At 45.4% G+C, this 25,569-nt stretch overlaps 1 protein-coding gene across 3 annotated transcripts; it reads left to right on the top strand.

Annotated features, from left to right (window-relative positions):
* The first annotated feature begins 1,233 nt into the window (after positions 1 to 1,233).
* On the top strand, positions 1,234 to 20,082 carry NEU3 (neuraminidase 3). Of its 3 annotated transcripts, XM_060018274.1 has the most exons (3): positions 1,234 to 1,500; positions 5,963 to 6,174; positions 15,061 to 20,082. In XM_060018274.1, the coding sequence occupies exons 1-3, from the start codon at positions 1,476 to 1,478 to the stop codon at positions 16,135 to 16,137; spliced, it is 1,314 nt and encodes a 437-aa protein (XP_059874257.1). In that variant the 5' UTR covers positions 1,234 to 1,475; the 3' UTR covers positions 16,138 to 20,082. The 3 variants fall into 3 exon arrangements, with proteins under 3 accessions (XP_059874257.1, XP_059874259.1, XP_059874256.1); XM_060018276.1 differs by lacking the exon at positions 5,963 to 6,174; XM_060018273.1 differs by lacking the exon at positions 1,234 to 1,500 and having other exon boundaries at positions 5,926 to 6,174.
* Positions 20,083 to 25,569: the final 5,487 nt, after the last annotated feature.

Here is a 25,569-nt window from a genome sequence, read left to right as displayed (position 1 = left end):
GCTGCTCTCGCCTTCTGAGATGGCCCACACTCTGTGGAGTGTGTTTCTCTCCAAATAAATCCACGTCTTACCTCTGACTTTGTCTCTCACTGAATTCTTTCTGCGATGAGACATCAAGAATCTGAGCTTCATTAAGTCCTGAGACCAGGTGTGTGATCTCAGTTAAAAGACCATGGGTTCAAGTGCCAATCTGGATTTTGGCTGGGTTTGAGTCCCGGCCGGTGGGTTCAAGTCCCAGTTGGAGTTACACGGTTTCAGCACTAGGCTATAGTTGTACTCATGGCTAAGATTGATTACAGCAATGTATTTAGTATGGACACACACTGGATCATCAGAGAAAAGGACTGCAGGCTGAGTCTGAAAGAATCCATGTATAGGCTTTCTTATGCTCTCTCCCTCTCATGAGAGATCACACTAAGCACACACTTTCCCCCAGCACAAATGCAGCATGTGTGCCATGTTTCTGTCTAGAGAACCCATTAGAGACTCAGCACCCACAGTGCCACGTGGGCACTCTCTTCCCAGCATGTTTCAAAATTCCAGACTCTCAGAAGGAAAGCAGGTGTTTAGCATAAACCGTAATATGTTCAAATAGCCTGTGCATGGACTACTTTCATAAATTGAAATTCTACTATAGGAAGAGCTTTCCTTTCTCCCCTGTTTATAATATTTATTCAGTTGTGCATATCGATGTGGACTTGTGGGTTTTTATCTTATTCAGCGGGTCGTAACCTAATATTATTATTTTCTCAAAAAATATATACATATATAAAATAACACATATAAATATAATTTTTATTTTCTTAAGGGTGGGTTGCCCAATGCTCTGAATCTCTGGACCTTTTAGTTGAGTCCCCTCTGAGGCCCGGAACCTTCGCTCCACACTCAAGCTGTCCAGGGAAGTTTTAAGCGTGATAGCCATCAACAGACCGGCAACCAATAGGTGCGAGCGTGGGAAAAGGGGACCGAAGACAGAGGAGCGGAATGGAGGGGTGAGGGGCGGAGCCAGGGAGCTGCGCAGCCATTGGAGGGGGTGGTGGTCGGGGGGTGGAAGAGGAAGGGGCAAATCCTAAGGCACCGCTGGGTCGGGACTGGGGCCCGGAGAGAGGAGGGATATCCCAGCCTGGGCCGCGAAGGGACCGGGCAGCGGAAGGAGAGGGGTGGGGCTTTGTTTGAAATGGCCCGAGGGGGCGGGGCTAACTCTCCGCCGCAGCCTACGGCCTGTCCCAACCTTAGGCGGGCTGCGGCCTCTGCGCGTCCGGGACCGGCTTTCCTACCTGCTCTTCTCGGTGTCTTGGGTCTGTCAGCCCCGCTGCCGGCCTCTCAAGGTCTCTGTCGGCCTGCTTCTTTACTTTTCGTGGTTTGTGTCCGCGTCCGCAGTCCCTTTCCTGTCTCCCCAGCGTTGGTCATTCTCCCAGGCTTCAGTGTCCGAGACGTGAGGGCTTGACCCCGCGCCCAGACCTACCCCAAGAGAGATGGAGGAGCCGGGGTCCCGCGCAGGTGAGTGGGGCTGGGAGACTGGAGAGCCCCCCAAAACGTGGGGCGCTGTGACTCTGGGGACAGGTTTGGCAGCACTTTCTGGGCTTAGGGAATCCAGTCTGCGGGGAATATTGGGTCAGACACACCCCAGTTGGCTAGGGTCTCAGACAGAGCCAGAAAGTATTTTTGGCTAGGTCTGTTTTTGTTTTCCTTCGACAGAAGCCAAACTTATTTAGAGATGAAAGGGATCTGAGACTGGGAAAACCCTTCTTACTAAAGGGGGTCTGTGGGCAGCAGAGAGCCCTGAGCTGAAACTTAGGAGACTTGGGCCTTGGTCCGGGTTTTGTTACTGACTCACTGAGTGGCCTTAGAGGAGTTTATTCCCCTCTGTGGGCCTGAGTTTTCCCACGTGTACCATGAGAAGGGTTTGGACCACAGAATCTTCAAAGGCCTGACATATGATGGGTGCTCCTTAAGTAATAATAGTTAGGGGTGAATAAAGAAAGGCCTCCTTCTGGGGTTCACTGGAGGCTGCTTGGCGCTCTGGATTAATTGGAGTCTGCGGAGTTACACTTGAGAAAGCTTGAGAAATAGGTGATATTATCTCCATTACAAGTGAGGAAACTGAGGTTCAGAGGTGAATTTGACTTGCTAGTGTCAAAGCCAAGTCAGTCTTCAAAGTCCATGCTACACTATACTTTGTTCCAGTGAGAGAGCAGGGAGGGCTTGATTGAAAGGTGATTATATGGATGGCAGTTAATCACGTTGAGTCCTCTGCTAAAATGAACAACTCCAGAGCAGAACTGTATCTGATTCTTCTCTATCCCTAGCTCCCGGCTTATGGTTTGTGCAAAACAGTTTGGGTATCAATGCCAGAGTCACCACCTGTGTTACCACTGTCATCAACATGATCAGCATAATTAATGAAAAGTAATGATAGGGACTCTAATTGTTATAGTGATAGCAAAGCCATAAGTGAAATTGTGAAGACATCTGAATTTATAATACTTTTACTTACATAGTGCTTTAAAGTTTATAAAACATTTTTGAGTGGTTCTTCATTCAGTCATCTTAGGTAGGTATTATTGTCATCCACATTTTATAAGCAAGGAATCCAAGACCTAGAGAGATTAACTGACTAGCACAAGGTCACGCAGTAAGAACTTGTGCTTCTCCTTACGTGCTCTCTTCACTTCCTCTCCTTTTCTTTTTTCCTAGTCCTCCCTGCCCATTCCCATGCTTATTCTGTGTTTCATTCTTCTTACCACCCAGAGACATCCTGTTTTGGTGCTAACCAATAATCATGTGTTGGCTGATGATTAATAGTATTGATATTAACTTATATATCTTATAAGAGTTTAAAATATGACCTCTCCCAGAGGTGCAGAGGGATTCAAATACTTTTAAGAAGGGGAGTTGTAATTGTGGTTGTCGTTATCATCATCATCATCATCCACAGGTGTCAAGGAGTAAAACTAGAATATGTAGTGATTGACAGTCTAAAAATAGTAACTGTCCTATATTGAGCTCATACTGTGTCATGGGCCCTGTAACAGACAATTAAACTTTTTAACTTAATTCTTTCACTCATTCTACTGAATCTTATAAATGAGGATCCAGAAGCATAGAGAAGTTAAATAACATGCCCAAGTTCATGCAGTCCTGGCCTGGTCCACACCTTATGTTCTAAACCATTACACTAGCTTGGCCCAGGGGCAGATCTTTACTTAGAAGAAAGCCTGACCCTCTGGCAGGAGAGCCTGAATTGGGGAGAGAGGTGTGCTCACGTATGGTGTAAGGAAGACAACTGAGAGCCCAGAATTGGAATGAGGGGAGGCTTTTCTTCCGGACTCAGGAGGCCACCTCCCCACTCCCTCAGATAGTGAGCTGTGATTCTTCTCGCTTTAGGTTAGGAACTAGTGAAATGAATTATTCATATGCTAAATGAATTCATATGCTAAATAAATCATTCATATGCTGTCAATGACAAAGCTTGTCTTGATTGACACTATGAGGCTGTAGCCCAAAGCAGTGCAACTTTCCCCTTCAGTTCATTGCCCCGAAGGCTACCTGAGAGAGAGGTCTTAAATGCATACTTGATCTTGACATTCCTCTGCCAAACACTGTTGAGTGGCTCCCTACCTGTGGGAATAAACACCTTAATAAGGTATCAAAGCCTCCCAGGATTTGCACTCACCTGACCCCTTCAGTCCTACCTTTGCTCACAGCTTTTGCACTCCACTGTAGTCTCCTGGATTACTGCAAGTCCCCACAGCTCACTGTGTTTTCTGTGACCTTTAGGCTTTTCACATCCACTCCCTCTGCCCTTCTCCTTTTCACCCTTCAGTTGGCTATAACCCACTGTTCATCCTTTAAGATCCAGCTCACCCATTCATTCAATCATTCAATGAATATTTGTCAAGTGCCTGTGAATTACCAGACAAGGTTCTAGGTGTAGAGGCATATCAGGGAATAAAACAGACATATCCCTGCCCTTCATGGAATTTCTATTCTGTGGGGTATATTAAATAAGTATAATATACGGGTGATGGTAAGTGGCATGGAGAATAGAGCAGGAAAATGGGATAGAGAGGGGCAAGGGAGTTGTCAGGGAAGACCTCACTGATTGGATGATGTTTGAATAGAGCTAAAGGTGAGGGAGTGAGGTCTGCCCATCTGAATGTTCCCGGCCCAGAGTATAAGGATGTGAGACAGGAGATCCCATGGCTTATTACCCCTCCAAAACTCCACCGCTGCTGCCTTCATCTAGACAGTTGCCCTTTTCTGTTTTCCTGCATGCTCTCGTGTTGACCTCTAAAGTAGCACTTACTACGTGATATTGTAATTGTCTATGTATATGTCTGTTTCGCTCACCTGGATGTGGGTTTCTTGAGGGCAGGGACCTCTGATTCCTTTCTGTCTCCTCAGCACCTACCTTATGGTCTAACTTTCTGAGTGGGCACTCAGAAATATTTATTAAATAAATGAGTAAGGCCTTATGGGCCTCATTTTTACAGCCTGATTATTTTTACAAGTGGTTTGGAAGACAGAGCTTGGATGACAGGTGGTGAGAGAAAATATAATAATTCTAAGCTTGGTTCTGTCTGTCTAACTGGATTCCCTTTTTGGGCCTCTGAGAAGTTGAACACCTGATTTTCTTTGAGAAATGTACCTAGAGATGTCCATTTTCAGCATTATGGCAGGCTAGCTAACCTGTAAAATGGTGGATAAATATAACAAAGTCTTTTATAGCTGAATTTGCAAGAAAGTAAGAGAAATCCCCAGGCCTAAAAACCAAGAGTAAACTGAAAACTGGAGAAGTTAGCCCCTTTACCTGACCTCAGCTGCCCTAGATGTTTGCATGTCCCACTTACCTAGAAGCTTGGGCTTTAATATACCTGCTGTTACAGTGAATGAAACTCTGGGCCCACCGGGGTTTGACTCTGGTTGGAAGTGAGATCCCCGCATGAAGCTAGATGCCTTGAAAATCTGTATCCTCTGATCAAATGGAGAAGGAAAAAGAAATCTTACTACTGACAGAGATGACAAAGAAGATTGCCTCTTCTAGGCTCCAATAGAAGGGGAAAGTTTGCCTAGAGAATTCTTTTTTTTTTTTAAATAAATAAATAAATTTATTTTAAAAAAGCAAGGGCTTCCCTGGTGGCGCAGTGGTTGAGAGTCCACCTGCCGATGCAGGGGACACGAGTTCGTGCCCCGGTCTGGGAAGATCTCACATGCCGCGGAGCGGCTGGGCCCGTGAGCCATGGCCGCTGAGCCTGCGTGTCCGGAGCCTGTGCTCCACAACAGTGAGAGGCCCGCGTACCGCAAAAAAAAAAAAAAAAAAAAAAAACAGGACAAAGATTCCCATATAACTTTCATACAGACTTATCAATTTGTAACATTTTACCCCATTTGCTGTATCATTTCCTCCATGTCTCTGTCTCTGTCCTTGTCTCTTCATGCATACATACATACATACGTACATACATACATGCACACATACATAAGTGTGTGTGTCTAATATTTCTTCAGAATCACTTGAGACCAAATTGCACACATCATCCGCATCTACCTGCCTGGAGAATTCTTAACCACAGCCATTCCCTCATATGGATTTGGGTTTATGTTTATATTACCTGAATGGCCTAAAAACTCCACACCAAGAAATTGACATTAGAAACCATCCGGACTGGTAATACCTCTGAATGCTCGGCAGAAGCACATACAGAATCTCTCTGGAGAGACACTTGACACAGGCTGCATAGGATTCCCACAGAGTCTGGAGGATAGACCTGTTAAATGAGAGTGCCTATTTTATGCTTTGTACTATTGAGATCATGATGTTACTTTTGTATAAAAAAATAAACATTTGAATACATCTTTGCCTCCCAGTGATCTCCAGAAATGGAATGATAGAGCAGAACTTGTATACAAGCCAGCATTTGAATGTGGACACACGTTTATCTGCCTCCTATCCTTGCAGAGGTCATGGAAGAAATGACATCGTGCTCCTTCAACAGCCCTCTGTTCCAGCAGGAGGACGAGAGAGGAGTCACCTACCGGATCCCAGCCTTGCTCTATGTGCCCCCTACCCACACTTTCCTGGCCTTTGCAGAGAAGCGCTCCTCGAGCAGGGATGAGGATGCTCTCCACCTGGTGCTGAGGCGAGGGTTGAGGACTGGGCACTCAGTACAGGTGACTCCTTATCCCAGATCTGAGCCTGGGCCTCAGTTTCTACACTGCTCTGCGTATGTCAGTGTCTGTGTCTTTTCCCATCAATGCAAGAAAAGCCTTGTGTCAGAGCTGAGGAGGAAAAAAAGCAGTAACAGCAATGCTTTCAGTTACTGAGTACTTACTGTGTGCCAGGGGCACACTGAATCTCACAGCCATTCTGTGATGTAGGAACTATTGTCAGTCACATTTTACAGATGAGGAAACTGAGGCTCAGAGAGGTTGCTATTTGCTCAAGGTCACACAGCTATAATAAAGCAGTAAAAGCAGGGTTCCAACTCAGTCTCTGACTAGAGGCCTCCATAGTTTGTTCAGTTTGGCCAACATGTGATGTGCTTTTCATTAACATTCTCCTTTATCCTCATAAGTCATCGAAAGAAGTAAGCATTGTTAATCCAGTTTTGCTGATGAGGGATCCTGGTGCTCCAACAGGTAGGTGGCTCGTTCACGCCCACAGCTACCAGGAGATGCGGGGTAGGATGACAACACCCATACTCCCGCTTCTCTTCCCCTTCCTGCTCTTCCTCTCCCCTGTGCTTTATGTGAGGTAAATATTATGAGGCCCGTTTTACAACAGGAAACTGGAGCTCGGAAGTAAAGTGACTTGCCTTAGGCACACACCTAATAAGAGGCAGAAATGGGTTTGGTGCCCTTATCACTAAGTAGCACATGTTTACTGTGTTTTTATGGGGGAGAGAATGGTTGCTGCTCTTGGGCCTATGAACTACAGGGTTACTTCAGATCCCATTTTTCTCATTGTTGCCTTTTATCTCTCAGAGATTGCTGAAGTGAGGATGAGGTGAGACAATGGGTTTGAGAGTTACACACATACATACATTTTTTATAAGAGGTACTTTAATCCCTCTAACCTGCTCTGCTTTTCTACTCACAGAAACCTCACCATTAAAACTTCATGTCCATAGGGATGCCTTGTTTTGCTGTTACAGTGCAAGTGCTGTTCTGCTGATGGTGGCCCTTGCCAGCAACCCCTGTCTTTGCTTTTGATGACTTACTCACATTTCCCTGTAGGGAAGTTTTTTACTTCAGGGAATTTCCATTCCCTGCTCTTACACCTTGTCACAAGTCTTTCTTATGGCTTCCCAGGGTCAAACCTCTGCTTATATCCCAGGTGTCCTGTAGCCCAACTTGGAGTTCTAGCTCTTTTGTTTCCTCCAGGACAGGCAATGCCTGTGGTTATGTTGCTCTGCTTTCTGTCACAGACATTTGGGTGGTTAAGCGTTTTTTATCAGACCGTACCTGTTACATAACCTCACTGCCCAGTAGTCACACACATTCACAAATGTGTCCACTTTAACTCATTCTCTCTTCTCTTTATTTTATTCACATTAATTCTCTCATTTACTTAATTGTAGTATCTTAAAGTTAGAAGAATTATCAGCCCAACCTCTTTCCCAATATAGAAATCTTCTGTATTCCATTGGTAGCTACTAATAGCTTAATGGTTAAGAGCCTGGCTTTGGAGTCAGGCAAGACCTATCATTTATTGGCTGTGAACTTGAATACCTGACTCTTCTCTGTTTCATTGTCTGCAAAATATAATTAATAATAGTAGGAACTCAACATTAGTCATCTTCTATTAAGGGTCTACTTACACAACTCCTCAAATTAGGAACTTAATCCTGTAGCAACTGTTTTTGAATGAGACGATCTGTACTTCTCTATAATTACCCATTGGTCTTGTCCTACCTTCTGTACATTGTTTAGGTAAAGTCCCTTTTCTGGAGAACTGCTCTTTGATGTATCTGAAAACGGTATTCACACCCTCTGAGTCTTCTACTTTTTGGGTTCAACAGCTTCAGTTCTTTTAGCAGCTGCTTAGACCATAGTCTTGATTTGGTTTCTGGTCCCTTGAAAACTGTGATTACTGTCCTTGGGACCTGGTGTGGGATGTCACTGTCTTTTTTCAAAATATGGTACTCAGAATTGAACTTAGGACCCTAGGGGTAGACTGACCAGCTCAGCAGTGAGGTGGCTATCCCACCTTGTATCCTTTTTTTTTTTTTTTTTTTGCGGTATGCGGGCCTCTCACTGTTGTGGCCTTTCGTTGCGGAGAACAGGCTCCGGATGCACAGGCTCAGCGGCCATGGCTCACGGGCCCAGCCGCTTCGCAGCATGTGGTATCTTCCCGGACTGGGGCGCGAACCCGTGTCCCCTGCATCAGCAGGCGGACTCTCAACCACTGCGCCACCAGGGAAGCTCCACCACCTTGTATCCTTTTAATATAGCCTAAGGTAAAGTGACATTTACTTTTCTTTTTCTTAAATTTATTTACGTATTTATTTATTTTTGGCTGCATTGGGTCTTCATTGCTGTGCGCCAGCTTTCTCTAGTTGTGGTGAGCGGGGGAGCTAGTCTTCGTTGCGGTTCGCGGGCTTCTCATTGTGGTGGTTTCTCTTGTTGCAGAGCATGGGCTCTAGGCACATGGGCTTCAGTAGTTGTGGCTCATGGGCTCTAGAGCGCAGGCTCATTAGTTGTGACGCACGGGCTTAGCTGCTCCGTGGCATGTGGGATCTTCCTGGACCAGGGCTCAAACCCATGTCCCCTGCATTGGCAGGCGGATTCTTAACCACTGACCCACCAGGGAAGTCCGACATTTACTTTTTTGGTAGCTGCATAAACGTTAAGTAGATGGTCAACTAAAACCTCCAAGACTTTTTCACATTTTTTGTTCTTTTTAAAACAATTTTAATTGTGGTAAAATACACCTAATGTAAAACTTTCCATCTTAACCATTTTAAGTGTACATTGCAGTATTGTTAACTGTATTACATCGTTATGCAACAGGTCTCTAGAACTTATTCATCAGTGCATGACTGTAACTTTATACTCATTGAACAACTCATTTCCCCTACCTCAAGCCCCTAGAAATTACTATTGTACTTTGTTTCTATGAATTTGATTACATTAGATACTTCATGTAAGTGGAATCATGCAATATTTTGTCTTTTTCTGATTGGCTTATTTACTTAGTATAACATCCTCAAGGTTCATCCATGTCATAGCATTATGTCAGGATTTCCTTCTTATTGTATGTTAATCTGTTATTTCATTTATCCATTTCGTTTATCCATTCATTCCTTTATCCATTTTGTTTATCCATTCATCGGCTGATGGATGCTTAAGTTGCTCCCACCTTTTGGCTATTGTGAACATGGGTGTGCAAATGTCTCTTCAAGACTGTTCTTTGAATTCTTTTGGATATAGACCTAGAAGTTGAATTGCTGGATAATGTGGTAATTCTATTGATATTTAAAATTTTTGAGGAACCTCCATACTGTTTTCCACAGTGACTGCACCATTTTGTATTCCTCCACATCCTCACCAACACTTACTTCGTTTTGTGGGGAGGTTTTGATAGTAGCCATCCTAATGGATATGAACTGATTTCATTATGATTTTGATTTGCATTCCTCTAATTATTAGCAGTGTTCAGTATCTTTTCATATGCTTGTTGGCCATTACATTTGTTGTTCTTTAATCACATTTCTCCATCTAAATTTTTAAGCCCAAGACTTGTTTTATCTCTGTCAAGCCTCAGCTTGTTTGTGTGCTATTGCTTCCACCTGGTTGAGATCATTTGGCTTCTGACGCTTTCATGTTTTGTTCACATTTTTTTCCAGCTTCATGTCAACTTTATATTAGACATATCTGGCCCATTTCATTTTCTCCTCTCAGCTAGTAAGGATGGCTGAGCTTCTGACTTCGCAATGACTAGACTGCCCAACAATTTTTTTTTCTTCCTGTTCTTAAAGGGAGTATCTGTGTGAATGGATTTCTTATATCTTCCTGGATCCTGCTCAAGGTTGTTGATCAGAGCAATCTTAACCATCCAAATGAGTTTGCAGCTGTTACTTCTCATCAGATCACATATTCAGTGCTATCCATGAAGTGTTGGTTTCCCCACAGGGTGCTAAGGACACAGGGGTACTATCCCCAGGGTGACAATAGAAAATTAAATCTGCTCCCCAGACCCGCTTATTGGCACTTGGAAGGGAGAGGAGGCACGTACTGGAGGAACGTGGAGAAGAGCCTCCATACATTGTTTATAGAGTATTGTTTCCATCTGAGAGCACTTCTGTGATCCTTCTTCCTTGCATCCCTTCTTCCTTCCTCCCACTTACCTCCATTCCTCTCTCCCTCTGTCATCTTTCTTCCTTTCTCTTTCCCTTCCTTTTTTCTTCAACATTTATTGAGCACCTACCAAGTACCAGGCATTAAGTCAGGGGATGTTGTGAAGGGAGGGGCATACAAAAGTTGATAGACTCTGACCCCTCTTTGGGAAGAATTTGCACAACCAAATTGTAGAGAGAAAACAAAGCTGTGCACAGATGTAACTGTCCAAAACTCCCACCCAGAATCCACAAAGTGTCACAAGGCAGGTTTATGCAGAGTGAGGTGTTTCCTTAGGAGTTCAAATGCAGCTGGGATCAGAGAAGCTGTCGTGCAGGGCATGGCATCTAAGCTGATACTTGAAGTGGGTGTGTTAAAGATGAGCAGAATAGAAGGTGATTTCTCCCTGGATTTCCCATATCCAGACACGGTCTTTTCCTTCTCTGACATCCACAGTGCTTTCTTTATCTCCTCTCTCTGGTGATGTCTTCGAGGCTCTGGAGTCAGCCCTGTGGGTGCCTTTTCTCTCCCTCTCAAGGCAGGCCTGGCTGCCCCTTCCTGCTGGTGGCCTTCTGAGTTTTGATTACCCAAGAGTCACAAGGAACTGAGGTCCCTGCCTCCATTGGTTTAAAATGCAGTCAGGGGGCTTCCCTGGTGGCGCAGTGGTTGAGAATCTGCCTGCTAATGCAGGGGACACGGGTTCGAGCCCTGGACTGGGAGGATCCCATATGCCACGGAGCAACTAGGCCCGTGAGCCACAACTACTGAGCCTGCGCGTCTGGAGCGTATGCTCCGCAACAAGAGAGGCCGCGATAGTGAGAGGCCCGCGCACCGCGATGAAGAGTGGCCCCCGCTTGCCACAACTAGAGAAAGCCCTTGCACAGAAACAAAGACCCAACACAGCAAAAATAAATAAATAAAATGCAGTCAGATCAGACAGAAATGTGGACTTCTCATGCATATAGTTTCCAGAGAGGAAGAAAACCATTTGAGAGGACTTAGGAAGCAATCTTTGATCAGGTAGCCAATATGGGAGAGCTTGGTGGAGGAAGGTGGGCTTCTGCCCAATAATTAAGTTGACTTTGGCACATGATGTTTGAAGTGTTTACAGTGTACAAGGCACTCTGGTATAGAATGGGCTGCCCCAGAGATAGTGAGTTCCCTGTCCCTAGACCAGTTCAAGGAGAGACTGAATGGCCTTTATCCACAAGACTTAGAGGAGAATCTTCTGTAGGATGTGAGTTAGCACAAGGTCCTTATAACTCTGAGATTCTATGATCTGAGCATTGCTTAATAATAGGCTTTCCTCATTCATGCAGGAGTTAATTTTTTAAAATCTTATTTTTTGTTTTGGGTAGTTAACACTTTCATATTGCTGAAGAATAAAAAACATTGTAAAAAGGTGTATACATCCCATTCCCAGTCCTCTGCCTCTTATAGGCAGTCACTATTGTTTCTTACGTAGCCTTCTAGTGCTTCTTCATACAGAAACGAAGTACAAGTATATAGTCTTTTTTTAAAAAATTTAAAAAAAATTTATTTTTGGCTGCATTGGGTCTTGGTTGCTGCGTGCGGGCTTTCTCTAGTTGCAGCAAGCGGGGGCTACTCTTCGTTGCGGTGCGCAGGCTTATCGTTTCAGTGGCTTCTTGTTGTAGAGCACAGGCTTTAGGTGCATGGGCTTCAGTAGTTGTGGCATGCGGGCTCAGTAGTTGTGGCTCACAGGCTCTAGAGTGCAGGCTCAGTAGTTGTGGCACACGGGCTTAGTTGCTCCACGACATGTGGTATCTTCCTGGCCCAGGGCTCAAACCCTTGTCCCCTGTGTTAGCAGGCGGATTCTTTTTTTAACCCCTTTCCAGACAGGATATGAGGCAACTGATTATAACACTGTACTTTCTGTGTTAATTAATTTATAACATTAGACTAAAGATGGAGTAACTTTAATATATTCTAAACATTACATCTTGAGAAGCCTTCACAGTGTCTTTTATGTTAAAGGTGGACAATATATGTTTTTTATATAAATAAATGAATGAAGTCAAACAACATGACCAATCTCAGTGAACTCTGTAACTCCACAGTTATGTTATGTAACTATTAGAGTTATTACATTGTGGTGGCAGGCAGATTCTTAACCGTTGCACCACCAGAGAAGTCTAAGTATATAGTCTTAATACTACCTTAAAAATGTTTTTCATGTAAAGTGATAACAGATACAGAAAACATAAAACATAATTGTCAAATGCACAACACATAAATGTCAGCTCTGTGAATTGACAAAGTCAACACTTGTGGACTCACACTCAGCTCAAGAAATAGAATATTGCCAGCACCTTAGAAGCTTCTCATTCCCCCTCTCTTCTTCCCCAAAGGTAATTACTAGCCTGATTTATAGCTCTAGAGTTTTGCTTGGTTTTAATCTATGGACTCTTTATGTTTGGCTTCTTTTGTTCAGTATTCTTGAGGTTTATCCAGATTGTTGTATACAGCTTTATTTGTTCATTTTCATTGTTACATAATTTTCCATTGTATGACTATACACAATGAATTGATCTGTTCTGCTGTTGTTGCCAATTCAGGTTAGTGATTATGTGTATAGACACTGCAGCTCTGAATATTCTGCACGTGTTTTTCAGTACTATGTGCATGCTTTTTGCTGGGTTGATATCTAGAAATGGTGTTACTGGATTATAGGGTATGTTTATATTCTACTTTAGTAGGTAATGCCAGCCAGTTTTCTAGAGTGGTGGTTGTGAGGGCTGGTCTACTCCAGTTTCACCTGCACTTCTGGGACTTAGCCCTTTAAGGGTCCAACTCAAAGCCTGGTGGGTTTACCAGGGCCTCTAATTTTTGTCCTACTAGCCCTGTAGGGCTGTCAGATGAGTCGCTTGGCTTCTCAGCTTTTCAGTTACCTCTTTGAGAATTAGTAGAGATACCTGAGGGGAAAAGGTACTCAAAATACCACATCAGCCGCTCTGAATGAACTTTCAGTTCTTGGCCTATAATTCTTCATGGCCTTGTGTGCCCTCTGGTGCTTTCAAATGATGTTTTTGTCTTAATTTTTTTTCATCTATCCTAGTTCTCAGTAGAAAGTTTGGTTCAAATTACCTGGTTTGTTGTAATTGGAAGTCCTTTTCCTTCACATTTTCATTTTTTCTTCTCTTTCTGTTGAGTTGTCTGATCTTGCTCTTTGCCCAGTTCTGTTGGGGTTTTTGGAAATTTTCTTACCAATTTCTAATATTGTTTTAAAAATATATTAAGGAAATTAGGTCTTTGTGGTATGTCTGATTAGGCATTATTTCATTTTATCCTTACATCCCCTCTGTGAGCATGTTATTACATCCTCCATTTAATTGATGAGGAAATGGAGGTGAAGTGAGATTGAGTAACTTGCCCAAGATCACGTGATGAATGGTGAAGGTGGGGTTTGAACTAGGTGTCTCTGACTCCATGCTTGAGTTTTTAATGACGTTGTTATGAATTGCCTCCTGGGGTAGTAGAGGAAGGAAAAAAAATCTTTGTCTTAAATTTCCCTTTATTTGCCTAAAACTCCTATGTGTTGGCCTTTCTTTTTCTTTCTTTATTTTTTGGGGGGGGAGGTGTCCTTTCTTTTTAAAAATATTTATTTTGCTCCTATCATGTGCTAGGCACCGGCAATACAAAGTCAGAATAATTTGGTTTTTACCTTCAAAGGACTCATAATCTAGGAAGGGAGCCAGGCACATAAAAAATTACAGACATACCTCATTTTATTGCACTTCGTTTACAGTGCTTCACAGATAATGCATTTTTCACAAACTGAAGGTTTGTGGCAACTTTGCATCAAGCAGGTCGGCACCATTTTTCCAACAGCGTTTGCTCACTTTGAGTCTCTGTGTCACATATTGGTAATTCTTGCGGTATTTCAAACCCTCCACCAGCAGAAAGATTGTAACTTGCTGAATGGCGGTTAGCATTTTTTTAGCAATAAAGTATTTTTAAATTAAGGTATGTACATTGTTTATTTTTTTTGACATAATGCTATTACACACTTAATAGACTACAGCCTAGTGTAAATATAAATTTACCAAAAAATTCCGTGTGACTCACTTTATGGCGACATTCGCTTTATTGCGGTGATCTGGAACCGATTGTCTTTGGTAAGGGTGGGGAGGGAACCTCATGCAAGGCTTCATAAAGGAGGTGACTTTGAGTTGAGTTTTGGATGATGAATTGGGCATGTAGACAAAGTGCAGAAGAGTGTTCCAGACAGAGGGGACAGCACGTACAATACCTAGCATTGCCTCTTTGCAGCTGATAAGTTATCCCATAATATTTGAGAATTCAGTGAACACTTGGGCCTTCGTGATTTTATAGATTTCAGTACCATTTATTTCTTATCTCTGAGAAGTATTCATGCTTTTTTATTTATTTATTTATTTATTTATTTATTTATTTATTTATTTATTTCTGGCTGCATCGGGTCTTAGTTGAGGCACGCAGGATCTTTTGTTGCGGGATCTTTCCATGCAGCATCTTTTGTTGTGGCGCACGGGCTCAGTTGCCCCGCGGCATGTGGGGTCTTAGTTCCCCGACCAGGGATTGAACCCGCATCTCCTGCATTGGAAGGCGGATTCTTAACCACTGGACCGTCAGAGAAGTCCCCAGTATTAATGCTTTTAATGAGCCTCATGTCTTCCTATTAGTCTTTCACTCCTGCTCTTTCTCCCTTCCCTTGTCTAGTGGGAACCCCTGAAGCCACTGATGGAAGCCACATTACCTGGGCATCGGACCATGAACCCCTGTCCTGTGTGGGAGCAGAAGAGTGGCCGTGTGTACCTATTCTTCATCTGTGTGCGGGGCCATGTCACTGAGCGTCGACAGATTGTGTCAGGCAGGAATGCTGCCCGCCTCTGCTTCATCTGCAGTCAGGATGCTGGCTATTCATGGAGCGAGGTGAGGGACCTGACCGAGGAGGTCATTGGCCCAGAGGTGGAGCACTGGGCCACGTTTGCTGTGGGCCCAGGTCATGGCATCCAGCTGCAGTCAGGGAGGCTGATCATCCCTGCATACGCCTACTACATCCCTTACCGGTTCTTTTGCTTTCGGCTACCATATAAAGCCAGGCCTCATTCCCTGATGATCTATAGTGATGACCTAGGAGCCACATGGCACCATGGCAGGCTTATTAAGCCCATGGTGACAGTGGAGTGCGAAGTGGCAGAGGTAACTGGGAAGGCTGGCCACGCTGTGCTGTATTGCAGTGCCCGGACACCAAACAGGTGCCGGGCGGAGGCTCTCAGCACCGACCATGGTGAATGCTTTCAGAAACCAGCTCTGAGCCAACAGCTCTGTGAGCCCCCTCATGGCTGCCAAGGCAGTGTGGTGAGTTTCCGGTCCCTGGAGATCGCAAATGGGTGCAAGCACCCTGCTGGCAAAGATGCTCCTACCATTCAGCAGAGCCATCTGCTGGACAGCTCACTGAGGCTAGAGCCAGAAGCTAGAACCCTGTCAGAATCATGGCTCTTGTACTCACACCCAACCAGTAAGAACCGGAGGGTCGACCTAGGCATCTACCTCAACCAGAGCCCGCTGGAGGCTGCCTGCTGGTCCCGTCCCTGGATCTTGCACTGCGGGCCCTGTGGCTACTCTGATTTGGCTGCTCTGGAGGAGGGCTTGTTTGGGTGTTTGTTTGAATGTGGGACCAAGCGGGAGTGTGAGCAGATTGCCTTCCGCCTGTTTACAGACCGAGAGGTCCTGAGCCACGTGCAAGGGGACAGCACCAGCCCTGGTAGGAACTCTGAGCCAACTCAAAACTGATTGGCTTAGGACCCAACTTCCCATCGAAGGACTACCATAGGAGGCAACCACAGCCTGGACAGTGGAGGCCAGGATAACAGAGGTTACTGAAGTCTGCAGAGAATCCAAAAACGTAATATTCTGCTCCCTACCTTTCTTCACTTCTCCAAAGAGCAAAATGAAAATGTTGCCATAGCTACTGCAGTCGAGAGGGCACTGACGTGTGAGTTGAGAGACCATGATGCAGTCCTGGCTTTTCCACTGGCTTGCTTTGGGACCTTGGGCATGTCACCTGTACTCTGTGGGCCTCAGGTCTCCATCTGTAAAATGAGAGGATTGGGTCTGTGGTTTCTCTTCTTCCCATCCCTAGGAAAGGCAGAGCGCCTGCATGCTCCCTGATCAGCACGTCCTGGCTGCATATAGGACTCTTATCTCAAAATGGAAGTCAGAGGACTCAGCTTTTCAAATGACTCGCCACTCATCCAAGTATGAGGTTGCAAGCAGGTGTCATGGCACAAAGGAAGATGTGGGTGGATTGTTATGTTTTTAACAACAAAACACACACATCCTTCTAATCATGCTCAGAGCTCTACAGGCTCACTGTTCTAGAGGAATTGGGCAAAATAGTAGAATCATGAGGTCACTTACCTTCTCCAGCTTTGCAGCTCTACTCAACCTTCCCTTATCCAGAAAGCATTATCTCCTAGGGAGAAAATGAGAAGCTCAATGTCAGTGGTCCTTGATGATGGTACTTATTGTTTCTGATGGCATGACTCCTATGAAGGATCAACTTGAAGTTCATTTATTAGGATAGTTCTTGATGGGAAATGGACATGGGTTAGGACTTTAAAGCATTGGACAAAACTTCCCACAGTCTCTGCCCTCAAGGAGTTCACAGTTTATGGGGCTAGAAGAGGGAGAAAAGTCAAGAAAATAAATGCAGCTGGTAGGGTAGGTTGTAGATGTTGGGCTGTAACTTGGGGTGATGGTAGCTCCTGATGTCATTATCTTAGTTGTATCCTCATTGTGCCTGGAGTCATCTGCCCCAGAGCTTGCCCAGACTGCTGGCTTTCTCAGTTTGTTTTTCTCAGAATGTTGTCCTGGCCCAGCCACTCCTTTACCCATGGAGAAGGTCTTCACCATTAGGAAGGTCTCTGGACTCGCAAAGCTCTGAATCAGGCGTATTTGTTCGGACCTACTGGAATCACTGTTGGGGAAGTAAGGATGCCTCTTTGTCTAATAGATTTGGGGCTGAACTTTGCCCGTGCTGGTTCTCTCAGATGAAAACAGATGGTCGCTCTTACTTTTGACTGTTTCCCCCATGAGCCTGTTACTGCAACAAATATTCTATCATGAGAGATATCTTTTTTTGTCCCTATTTTGGGAGGATAATGCCTTAAACAGGCATCAGGTAAATATATTTCGTGCTGAGTAATGACCCTGGAGAGCAAGTCTTAGTCATGGAACACAGCCTAGGAAGCTGGGGGTTGCAGTCATACCAGTCAGATGGCAGACAGTGCTACAGGATGGAAGTAGAGATTAACTTCACCTACTTTAGTGTATGGCTTAAGCCCAGGGCTTAGAGGGGCTTTTAAAAATCCCCTTAGCCTCTCATACATTTGCTAAAGTTATCTTCCCAATACACAGTTATGATCATGCATTCACTCATTTATACATTTATCTAAATATTTCTGTAATTGAGTGTCTAGGCATAATGTGAGATACTTTCTATTGCCATTCCCTGGTTGAAAATCATTTGTGGCTTCTAATTGCCTACTAAAGGGTGTTTACATTTAGCCTGGCCTGTAGGACCTTCAGTTGTTGGGTGAAATAATGAATACTCATCTGTACTTCTTTATATTGAAGCCACTATCAGAGAAGGCCTCTGTCAAGTTGGCAAGTGGAGGGGATGGGGCTTTGGGAGTGGGCGGAGTCGGTGATACAGGGAGGAGCTGGGGAGGGGAGAGGACTGAAGGGCAGTCCCCTCCTGACTAGTGGGAACTCCGTGTTCAGCAAAGCTGTCATGGGCACCATACCCCAAATAGACAGGAACAGGGAAGGTGGCTAAGTTCTAAAACCAGAGCTAAAGGATGGAGAAAATGAGAATACGAAGACTTCTTTGGGGCCATCCAAGAAGGGAGTCAAAGAAGGGAGCTCAGTCACATGCCAGTGTGGACCACAGATGTCCAGTTCTCGTAAGAAGTCCATCCATCTCTAAATTGCCCTCCCCTTTCTCCTTCCCCTTTGCTTCATGTTTGCTTCTCTTTGGTGCCTAGCAGTGAAACTCTTAATAGGCGCAGGGCCTATGTGCATATTTCACAAATAGCCACAAAAGAGGATCGGGGACAGGGGTAATCCGGAATGAGGATTAGAGAGAGGAACAGAGGGGTGATGGCAGCTGTGAAGGAAAAGAACAGCAGGTAGGAGTCCTAACACCTTTACGAAGGGAGAGAAAGGGGTGCAGACATGAAGCCCAGGCTGGAGAGATGGTGTAGGTGGTGGCCGCTGTGAAGAAGAAATGACAACAGGCTGCAGCTAGTCCCTGAAATGTGTGGGAAGGGAAAGAGGCCCGCACAGGTTAGGCTGCAGACAAGTTCCGACCCAGCCCTGTAACTTTAAGCTGTCTCTGTGCCAGGTGACCAACAAAAACAGCTGTAGGCGCTCCAACTCTGTTAGTGTCAGTTACCCAAGGTCTTCAGGGCCCTGGGACCTATACCATGATACTGGTCCCCTAACTGAGCCCATTTCAGCCACTGTCAGGTTGGGAGAATGGAAAAGATAGGGCAGGTGATGGCAGCTGTGAAGAAAAGAGGAAAGCAGACTGGAGGTCGCTAATCTAGCGCATGAAGAGAGGACGTGTAGGCTGTGGTCCTTTGACCCCGAGGCCGTCCTGGTTCACTCACTCCTAGGCTCCTAACCTTTACCATGGGCCCTCGTTATTTGGACCTGTTCCTCCTGGTCACCAGTCTCCCCTCAGATATCCACAGGATGTCATGCAGTTGCATCCACAGATAAGAGACCTTGCACCCTGCCTGTTGGATAGCCCAAGGGACCCACAGAGGTCAGCCGGAGGCTGCACAATCCCCTCCCCGAGGCAGTAGGATTCATTACTTCCACTTTGGCCAGATTAGGCTGCTCAGTCTTCTCTAAGCTGTGAAATTTCCCCACGGTGTCATCCGCTGGCTGTGTCATCCTTTCCTGTGCTGCCAGAGCACACGGCCTAAGCCTCTCTTTGGTCCTTATCACGGGCTGCCCTGTGTTATTGTCCGTGTTGCTGCCTAGCCTAGGCCTCTGCTAGGCTGTGAACTCCTCGAGGGCCAAGTTTGTCTGACTGCTTTCTGCATCCTTTTTACCTTGAGTCACAACGACTTATTTATAAATACATGATTTTTCTTTCATATTCTGAATTCCCTGAAAGTAAGGACTGTGTCTGATTCCTCTCTTTGTCCTCTGCACCCGGCACAGGGCCTGGCACAGAATAGACAGCAGTAAAGTTACGCTGAATGGACAAGAAGTCAAAGGCCCTTGGCCTTCTGGAGCTAAGTGAGAGGCCAGGGCAAGTTTCCCCAAGGGAGAAGCATGTTGTGTCCCTCGGTGGCTTGCACTCTCAGCCTGCTGAGCACTTGTCCTAAATGAGTCTTCTCTGTGGGGGCCTGTATCCAGGCCAGTCACGGTACTTCCTGGGAATGAGCTGCTCTCTGGCTTGAGCTTGGTCCTGCCTGGAGGTCCCAGGTTCACAGCCCAAGTCTAAAGCCAAGCCTTGACCTGGGGTTCCCGTTTCACTGGCATGTCCCCTCTGTCCCTGATTGGGTTTTCTGTAACTGTCACTCCTCCAGGGAGATGCTGGGGCTCAGCGTGTTTGAGCGTGCCTTGGTTCTGTGCTACCACGTGCCAGAAATGCTCTCTGTACTGTAAGAACTACCATGACTCTTTGAAACAAGGAAGGTGAATAAAGAGCTTTATTCTGATGGCTACTGTTTCTGATTTTTGTTGCTTTTGTTAAAGAAACTGAGTTGATTATCATCCTAATACTTATATCTAGTTTGTAGCCAGCTTCTTTCAAAAAATGGATTTTGAAGCACTTTCTTGCTTTTCATAAGAACTTTTACTTTCAGAAAATCTTATTAATAATAATCCTTTGCATTTTTACACATTGTCATTTGAACATAGTTACCTACTGAGGGAAGCAGGACAGAGATTAGCATGACTGGTTTGGTTGCATATTACATACTAGCTATTAAGTGGAGGAACTGGGATGCACAGAATCACCCCTGTCTGACACCAGCCCCATGCTGTCACTGCACGTCTTTTTCTGTTTTGAAAATAACCTTGAGGTTCTCAAATTGAAGCTGGAGAGTCCACAAATGTTTACCTCAGTGAAGTGGGGTGATAGCTTTAACTTAACTCATGATTTTTACTTGACTGTTTGTTCCACTGAAATGCTCAATGCACTGGCTGAATTTCGACAAATGTTTCCACATAACTCAAGTTCTATCAGTAGGTCAGTCTGCTCCTCTTCAAACAAATTGACTACTGACAAGCTTTCAAATGGGCCTTTCATCATAACACAGTTATATAAAGATGAAAGAATAAATGAAGTTTGGAGAACTGCTTATTTACCTCTTAAAATTGTTTTACAAAAATTATATAATCATTTTTTAAAAATCCAGTGATCTATTTTATTTTTGTGTGTTCTTTTAGATTGCTTAATGTCTGAAGGACCTCTGAGCTTGAGAGGAATATGCACTACTACATAAACTTTAGTGCTCATTAAACTCATATTCAATAAAACATTGAAAACCTCTTGAATATTGAAACAATGGCAAATTTGATTAAACTGGCTTAAACATAAATACCAGTTACAAATTTAGTGTAGTTGATCCTTTTGAACATTCCAAATAGTAGCTAAAACATACATAAATCCAATGAGTATAAAACATATACTAAAACAGAGTACAAAAGAGCTGATGCCAGGGTTTTAACTTTGGTACGTATTGTTATTACATCTTTTGGGAATTCGAACGTTCTAACCTCTCTAGAGTTTTAGTATCTTAAGAGATTTTTTTCCCCTACCTTCTTAGGGATTTAGTAATAGCAGATCCAAAGGAAAAAGAATACAATTTCAGATAAGCTCTCTTTTCTACCGGAAGCATTAAACTGAGAGGTCGGAGGCTTGGAAACACAGATAGCCACCTTCTCCTTGGCCGGTGGGTGATGCGGCAGAAGCGTGAAAGGACTGGAGCCAGGCCGCAACAGTCCCGATGATATCCACTAGGGTCCTCCCTGTTATGGGAACCTATAACCCCCAACCATCGTTTGATTATTATTTTATTTCTTAAGCCAGTTTGGGTTGGATGTATACAGCTTGCAGCCAGAAGAATATAACTACCCATACTCAGAGAAAATTTGATTAGTTGCTACTACAACCTGTTAGTCACTACCTGGAGAAGAACTACAAGCCACGAGAAATGAACCTTCAGTCTAGTCTACTAAAGTTTGATTGACAGTGTTACCAAAAGGGTGCATTACCAGGAGAGACACTAGGATAGAATGGAGGAAAGACTGGATTAGGAGGAGTCAGGAGTCCAGGGTCTCTGGGTTGACACTGACTTGACGGGTGATTTTGTGTCAGCCACTGGCCCTCCTTGGGAACCCATTTATTCAGCTACAGCAGGAGCATGCTCCTAGCCCCGCCACTCACCAGGGAGTTGTGTGGATCTGATGACCTAGTGAGTCCTCAAAAGCGTTCGAGGAAATAGTGCGATTTCATGTAAATAGGGGATGAATGACCTTTCACCCATTGTTCTTCATTGGCAACACTGGATAGTAGAATGCTGAAAATGAGGGTGATAGATGGAGGGGTGGAAGGCAGGGCCCACTGAGGAGGGCACTCCAAGGCTGCACAGCCATCTTGCCTCATCTCCATCACATCCTTAGCAAACCACAGGCCGCATAATTTTGCCCAACCTTCTGACTTTGCCACGGACCTTTTGCTCCCTTACTAAGGAATGTCCCAGTCTGTATACAGAAGAGGGAAATCTCAACCCCAAATAGGAAGGGACTTGGTCTGAGTCATTGCTGTTCTCCTGTGCCCACCATAGGGTCAGGCATAGCACAGTACAGGAAAGAAGATGTGAGGGGAGTAACACTTATAAAGTGCCTACTGTGTGTTTTGAGTTATACATACATTCTCTCCTTTAATTCAACAATTACATGAGAGATTCCAATGTCACGCAACTGTAAGTGATGAATTCAGATCTGATTCCAAACCTGTATTTTTGTCATGTGGCAAAGAGGCAGAACTGTGGGTGATGCTTACCTTGCAGGTTGATGTGAAGCAGAGATAGTGCCTCGTAAGTCCCTGGAACATGGAGGGTATTCAGCAGTTAGTAAGAGGCTGGTGGGGATGATCCCTGTAGTAATAAGGTCGCTACAGTGGCCTCTCAAACCAAAGGTCTTCCCCTTCTGTTTCATCTAAGAGAAATGCATTAATTTCTCTCCTTGGGAGCCTAGATCTAGCCGGAAATTATTTTCCAGTACCCTCAACCTTCAGAGCAGCTGCCTTCCAAGACCCAGCAACATCCGAAACATAGATTTTGTTGTCATCAACTAGGAATAGAATCAGAAATGAGAACATAGGTTCCCTTGACGGGTAAACAGAACTTGATAGCAGGTGAAGCTGACTTAGTGCCGAGTGAGGTCAGGGCTTGCAGGCGCTCTGGGCAGGTCTCCAACTGAACCACAAGTTGGAGATAGCAACAACGCCTATGCCTTTCCCCACTGTGGGCCAGTCCCTGGGGCTGCAGCAGTGCCAGGTCTGAGCCCATCACACCATGTGGGTGGACATCCATACATTGTCTCATCCTCACAGCAACCAGGGAGGCAAGACATTGTCTCCTACCCACAGGCAAGGAAAATCTCGTAAAGGTTAAATGACTCAGGCAGTTATCTTAACTATAATGTCTTCACCTGCAAAAACCAGGATAATAAAAGTGTCTCGAGGGGTTGCTGTGAAGGTTATGTAAGGTAAGGTATTTAAACTTAGATAAAAGTGTCTGGCACATAGCGGATATTAAAAAATGGGAACCGCCGTAATTCTCATCTTCCCCTGTAGTAAATATGTTAGCTCATCACATGCACAGTGTGGTAGCAGTAGCAGTACTTTGCAAGCTCATGTGTGCATATGGATCACCTGGAGAGTTTTTCTTAATAGTTTCCTTCTCCCCGCCCCACCCCAAGATTCTAATTCGGTAGGTCTGGGGCGAGGCCTGAGAATGTGCATTTCTAACAAGCCCCCAAATAATGTGATGCTGCAGGTCCATGGACTACTCTTTGAGTAGTACTATGTTAACGGTACTTACCTCTTCATCACCCACCTCGTACTCACACTCTCGCCAGGCCCATGGGGTGGGAGGAACCGAGACTGCTAGCACTAATGTTCGTGTAGTACCCATCAGTCAGACAGTAATGTGATCCTGTGTCTGGTCGGAATTGTCATGTTCTGCCCTTGGTGGTCACACTGTGGCCACAAGGCAAAGTTCCTCCTTACTGTTTCCCGATACCCCTCTCTTTAACTCCTTCTCAGGGGCCCCAGACCCAGGTTTCTTTGGGGTCAAGACATTGGAAAATGGTCAGGAAGCAGCAGCACCCACCCTGCTACTCCATGTGCCTGGCTTAAAAGCTCAAGTTCCTGTTACTGAAGTTGAATGATGGTTCTAGGCCATGGAGTTCATGTTAAGGCCGAGTCCTATGGACAGGTATGAGCTTTAAGGGGAAGGTGACACGCCCATTTGTTCATTATATTATTCCATCCCCTAGCTTAGTAGGTACTCAATAAACACTTGTTCAATGAATGAATTAATGGCCATTCCAGTTTCAATTATTTGGAGAAGTAGAGGTTCTCCAAAATTGGGAACTCAAAGGTGGGGCTTAGGCAGGATAGGACACTTCTGCCTTTCCTGATCTCATTCCTTTGGTCAAGACTTCATGGCAGGGCTTCCCTGGTGGCGCAGTGGTTAAGAATCCTCCTGCCAATGCAGGGGACACGGGTTCGAGCCCTGGTCCAGGAAGATCCCACATGCCGTGGAGCAACGAAGCCCATGCGCCACAACTACTGAAGCCCACGTGCCACAACTACTGAAGCCCGCGCGCCTAGCGCCCGTGCTCCGCAACAAGAGAAGCCACCGCAATGAGAAGCCCGCACACCGCAACGAACAGTAGCCCCTGCTTGCCGCAACTAGAGCAAGCCTGTGCGCAGCAACAGACCCAATGCAGCCAAAAATAAATAAATTAAAAAAAAAAAAGACTTCATGGCATCTAAATGACCCGGAGGATGATCCCTGGTAGCCCAGGTTAAAGTGAACCCTGGATTCAGGGAGGTGCCATTAAGTGGCTCCCAGGCTAGAGCTGAGGAACAGCTTCTTTGCCATTCCAGCAATCCAGGTTCATGCCACGTTTTGTGCTCTTACTCAAAAACCTTTCCTAAAGCCTGATCTAACACTGCAGCCTGGCTTCCACTGGGTTGTTGGTATTAAAGGATGGTTGGGTGAGCACACTTGACCTGGAGCCTTAGAAGTGGAGAGCGAGGCTCCCAAAGGCCAGCCTGGTGGTGGCTGCAGGAATCAGTGAGAAAAGACCCAAAGGGGAAGCTGAACCTTGAGGCCAAAGTCTGATGTGTCACTTGCCTTCCACCCCTTATGTGAAGATTCTCTTTGCAGGAGAGTAACAACTTTCTTACAACTCTCAGGAGGGTGTGATCGGGCTTGGGGGTAGGGTTCCATGTTTGCTTTCCAGGCCAGTGAGTATCCCAATCCTTCAGGAGTTGCAGACGGAGGGCAGAAGCCTCATACTGAGCTCAGGTCCTCATCAGACCTCCCTGAGCCAAATGGGGCCTGACAAGGGTCCACAGCTGGAGACACACTTAGACTTGCTGGGGAGGTGAGGCTGATCCAGCCAGCTAGGGGCAGCTGGGTCTCAGAGGCAGGGGCTCAGGTAAGTGATGTGTTTGGGCAGCACTGCTGCTTTTGGTGTATCACACAAAAGTGCCTTGCCGAGGGGCAAGTGGGGCCTGAATTCCAGTCAGTGCAGAGCTCCCCAAGCTCTGCATGTACCTGTAAGGCTGCAATTGCCCAGAGGGTGCACCTTCTTCTGATTAGTACAGGGTGGTCCTGGGAAATCCTGGGTTTGGGTGTCTGAGGCTGGGCTGAGCATGGCTGCGTGAGAGCTCTGGGCTGGGAAGCCCATGCCTGGCTTCTTTGGGGGATGCTGGGGCCAAGGGCAGGCTCTCCTCCTTGCCATGCCTGAGAGAGGTTGACCTGGGCCTAGGATATGCCTGCCCTGCATCTAAATATGGGGAACTCACCTCCTCTTCTGTCTCCTGGGGCTGACCCTTGCTCTGAGTCCGGCTAGGACAAGATCCAGGTGTATCAAACTGATACACTGAGGGGCCTGCCC

Source organism: Delphinus delphis, chromosome 8, assembly GCF_949987515.2.
Source record: "Delphinus delphis chromosome 8, mDelDel1.2, whole genome shotgun sequence".
In the NCBI taxonomy this organism is placed as follows: domain Eukaryota; kingdom Metazoa; phylum Chordata; class Mammalia; order Artiodactyla; family Delphinidae; genus Delphinus; species Delphinus delphis.
This window is presented reverse-complemented; position numbering and strand designations above follow the sequence as displayed.

What these genes read in the sequence shown, in the direction of transcription:
- NEU3 (XM_060018273.1), top strand. Translation starts at nt 5,926, where the DNA reads ATGTGGACACACGTTTATCTGCCTCCTATCCTTGCAGAGGTCATGGAA. An exon ending in GGACTGGGCACTCAGTACAG is followed by an intron (nt 6,175 to 15,060) that starts GTGACTCCTTAT and finishes TCCCTTGTCTAG; the next exon opens with TGGGAACCCCTGAAGCCACT.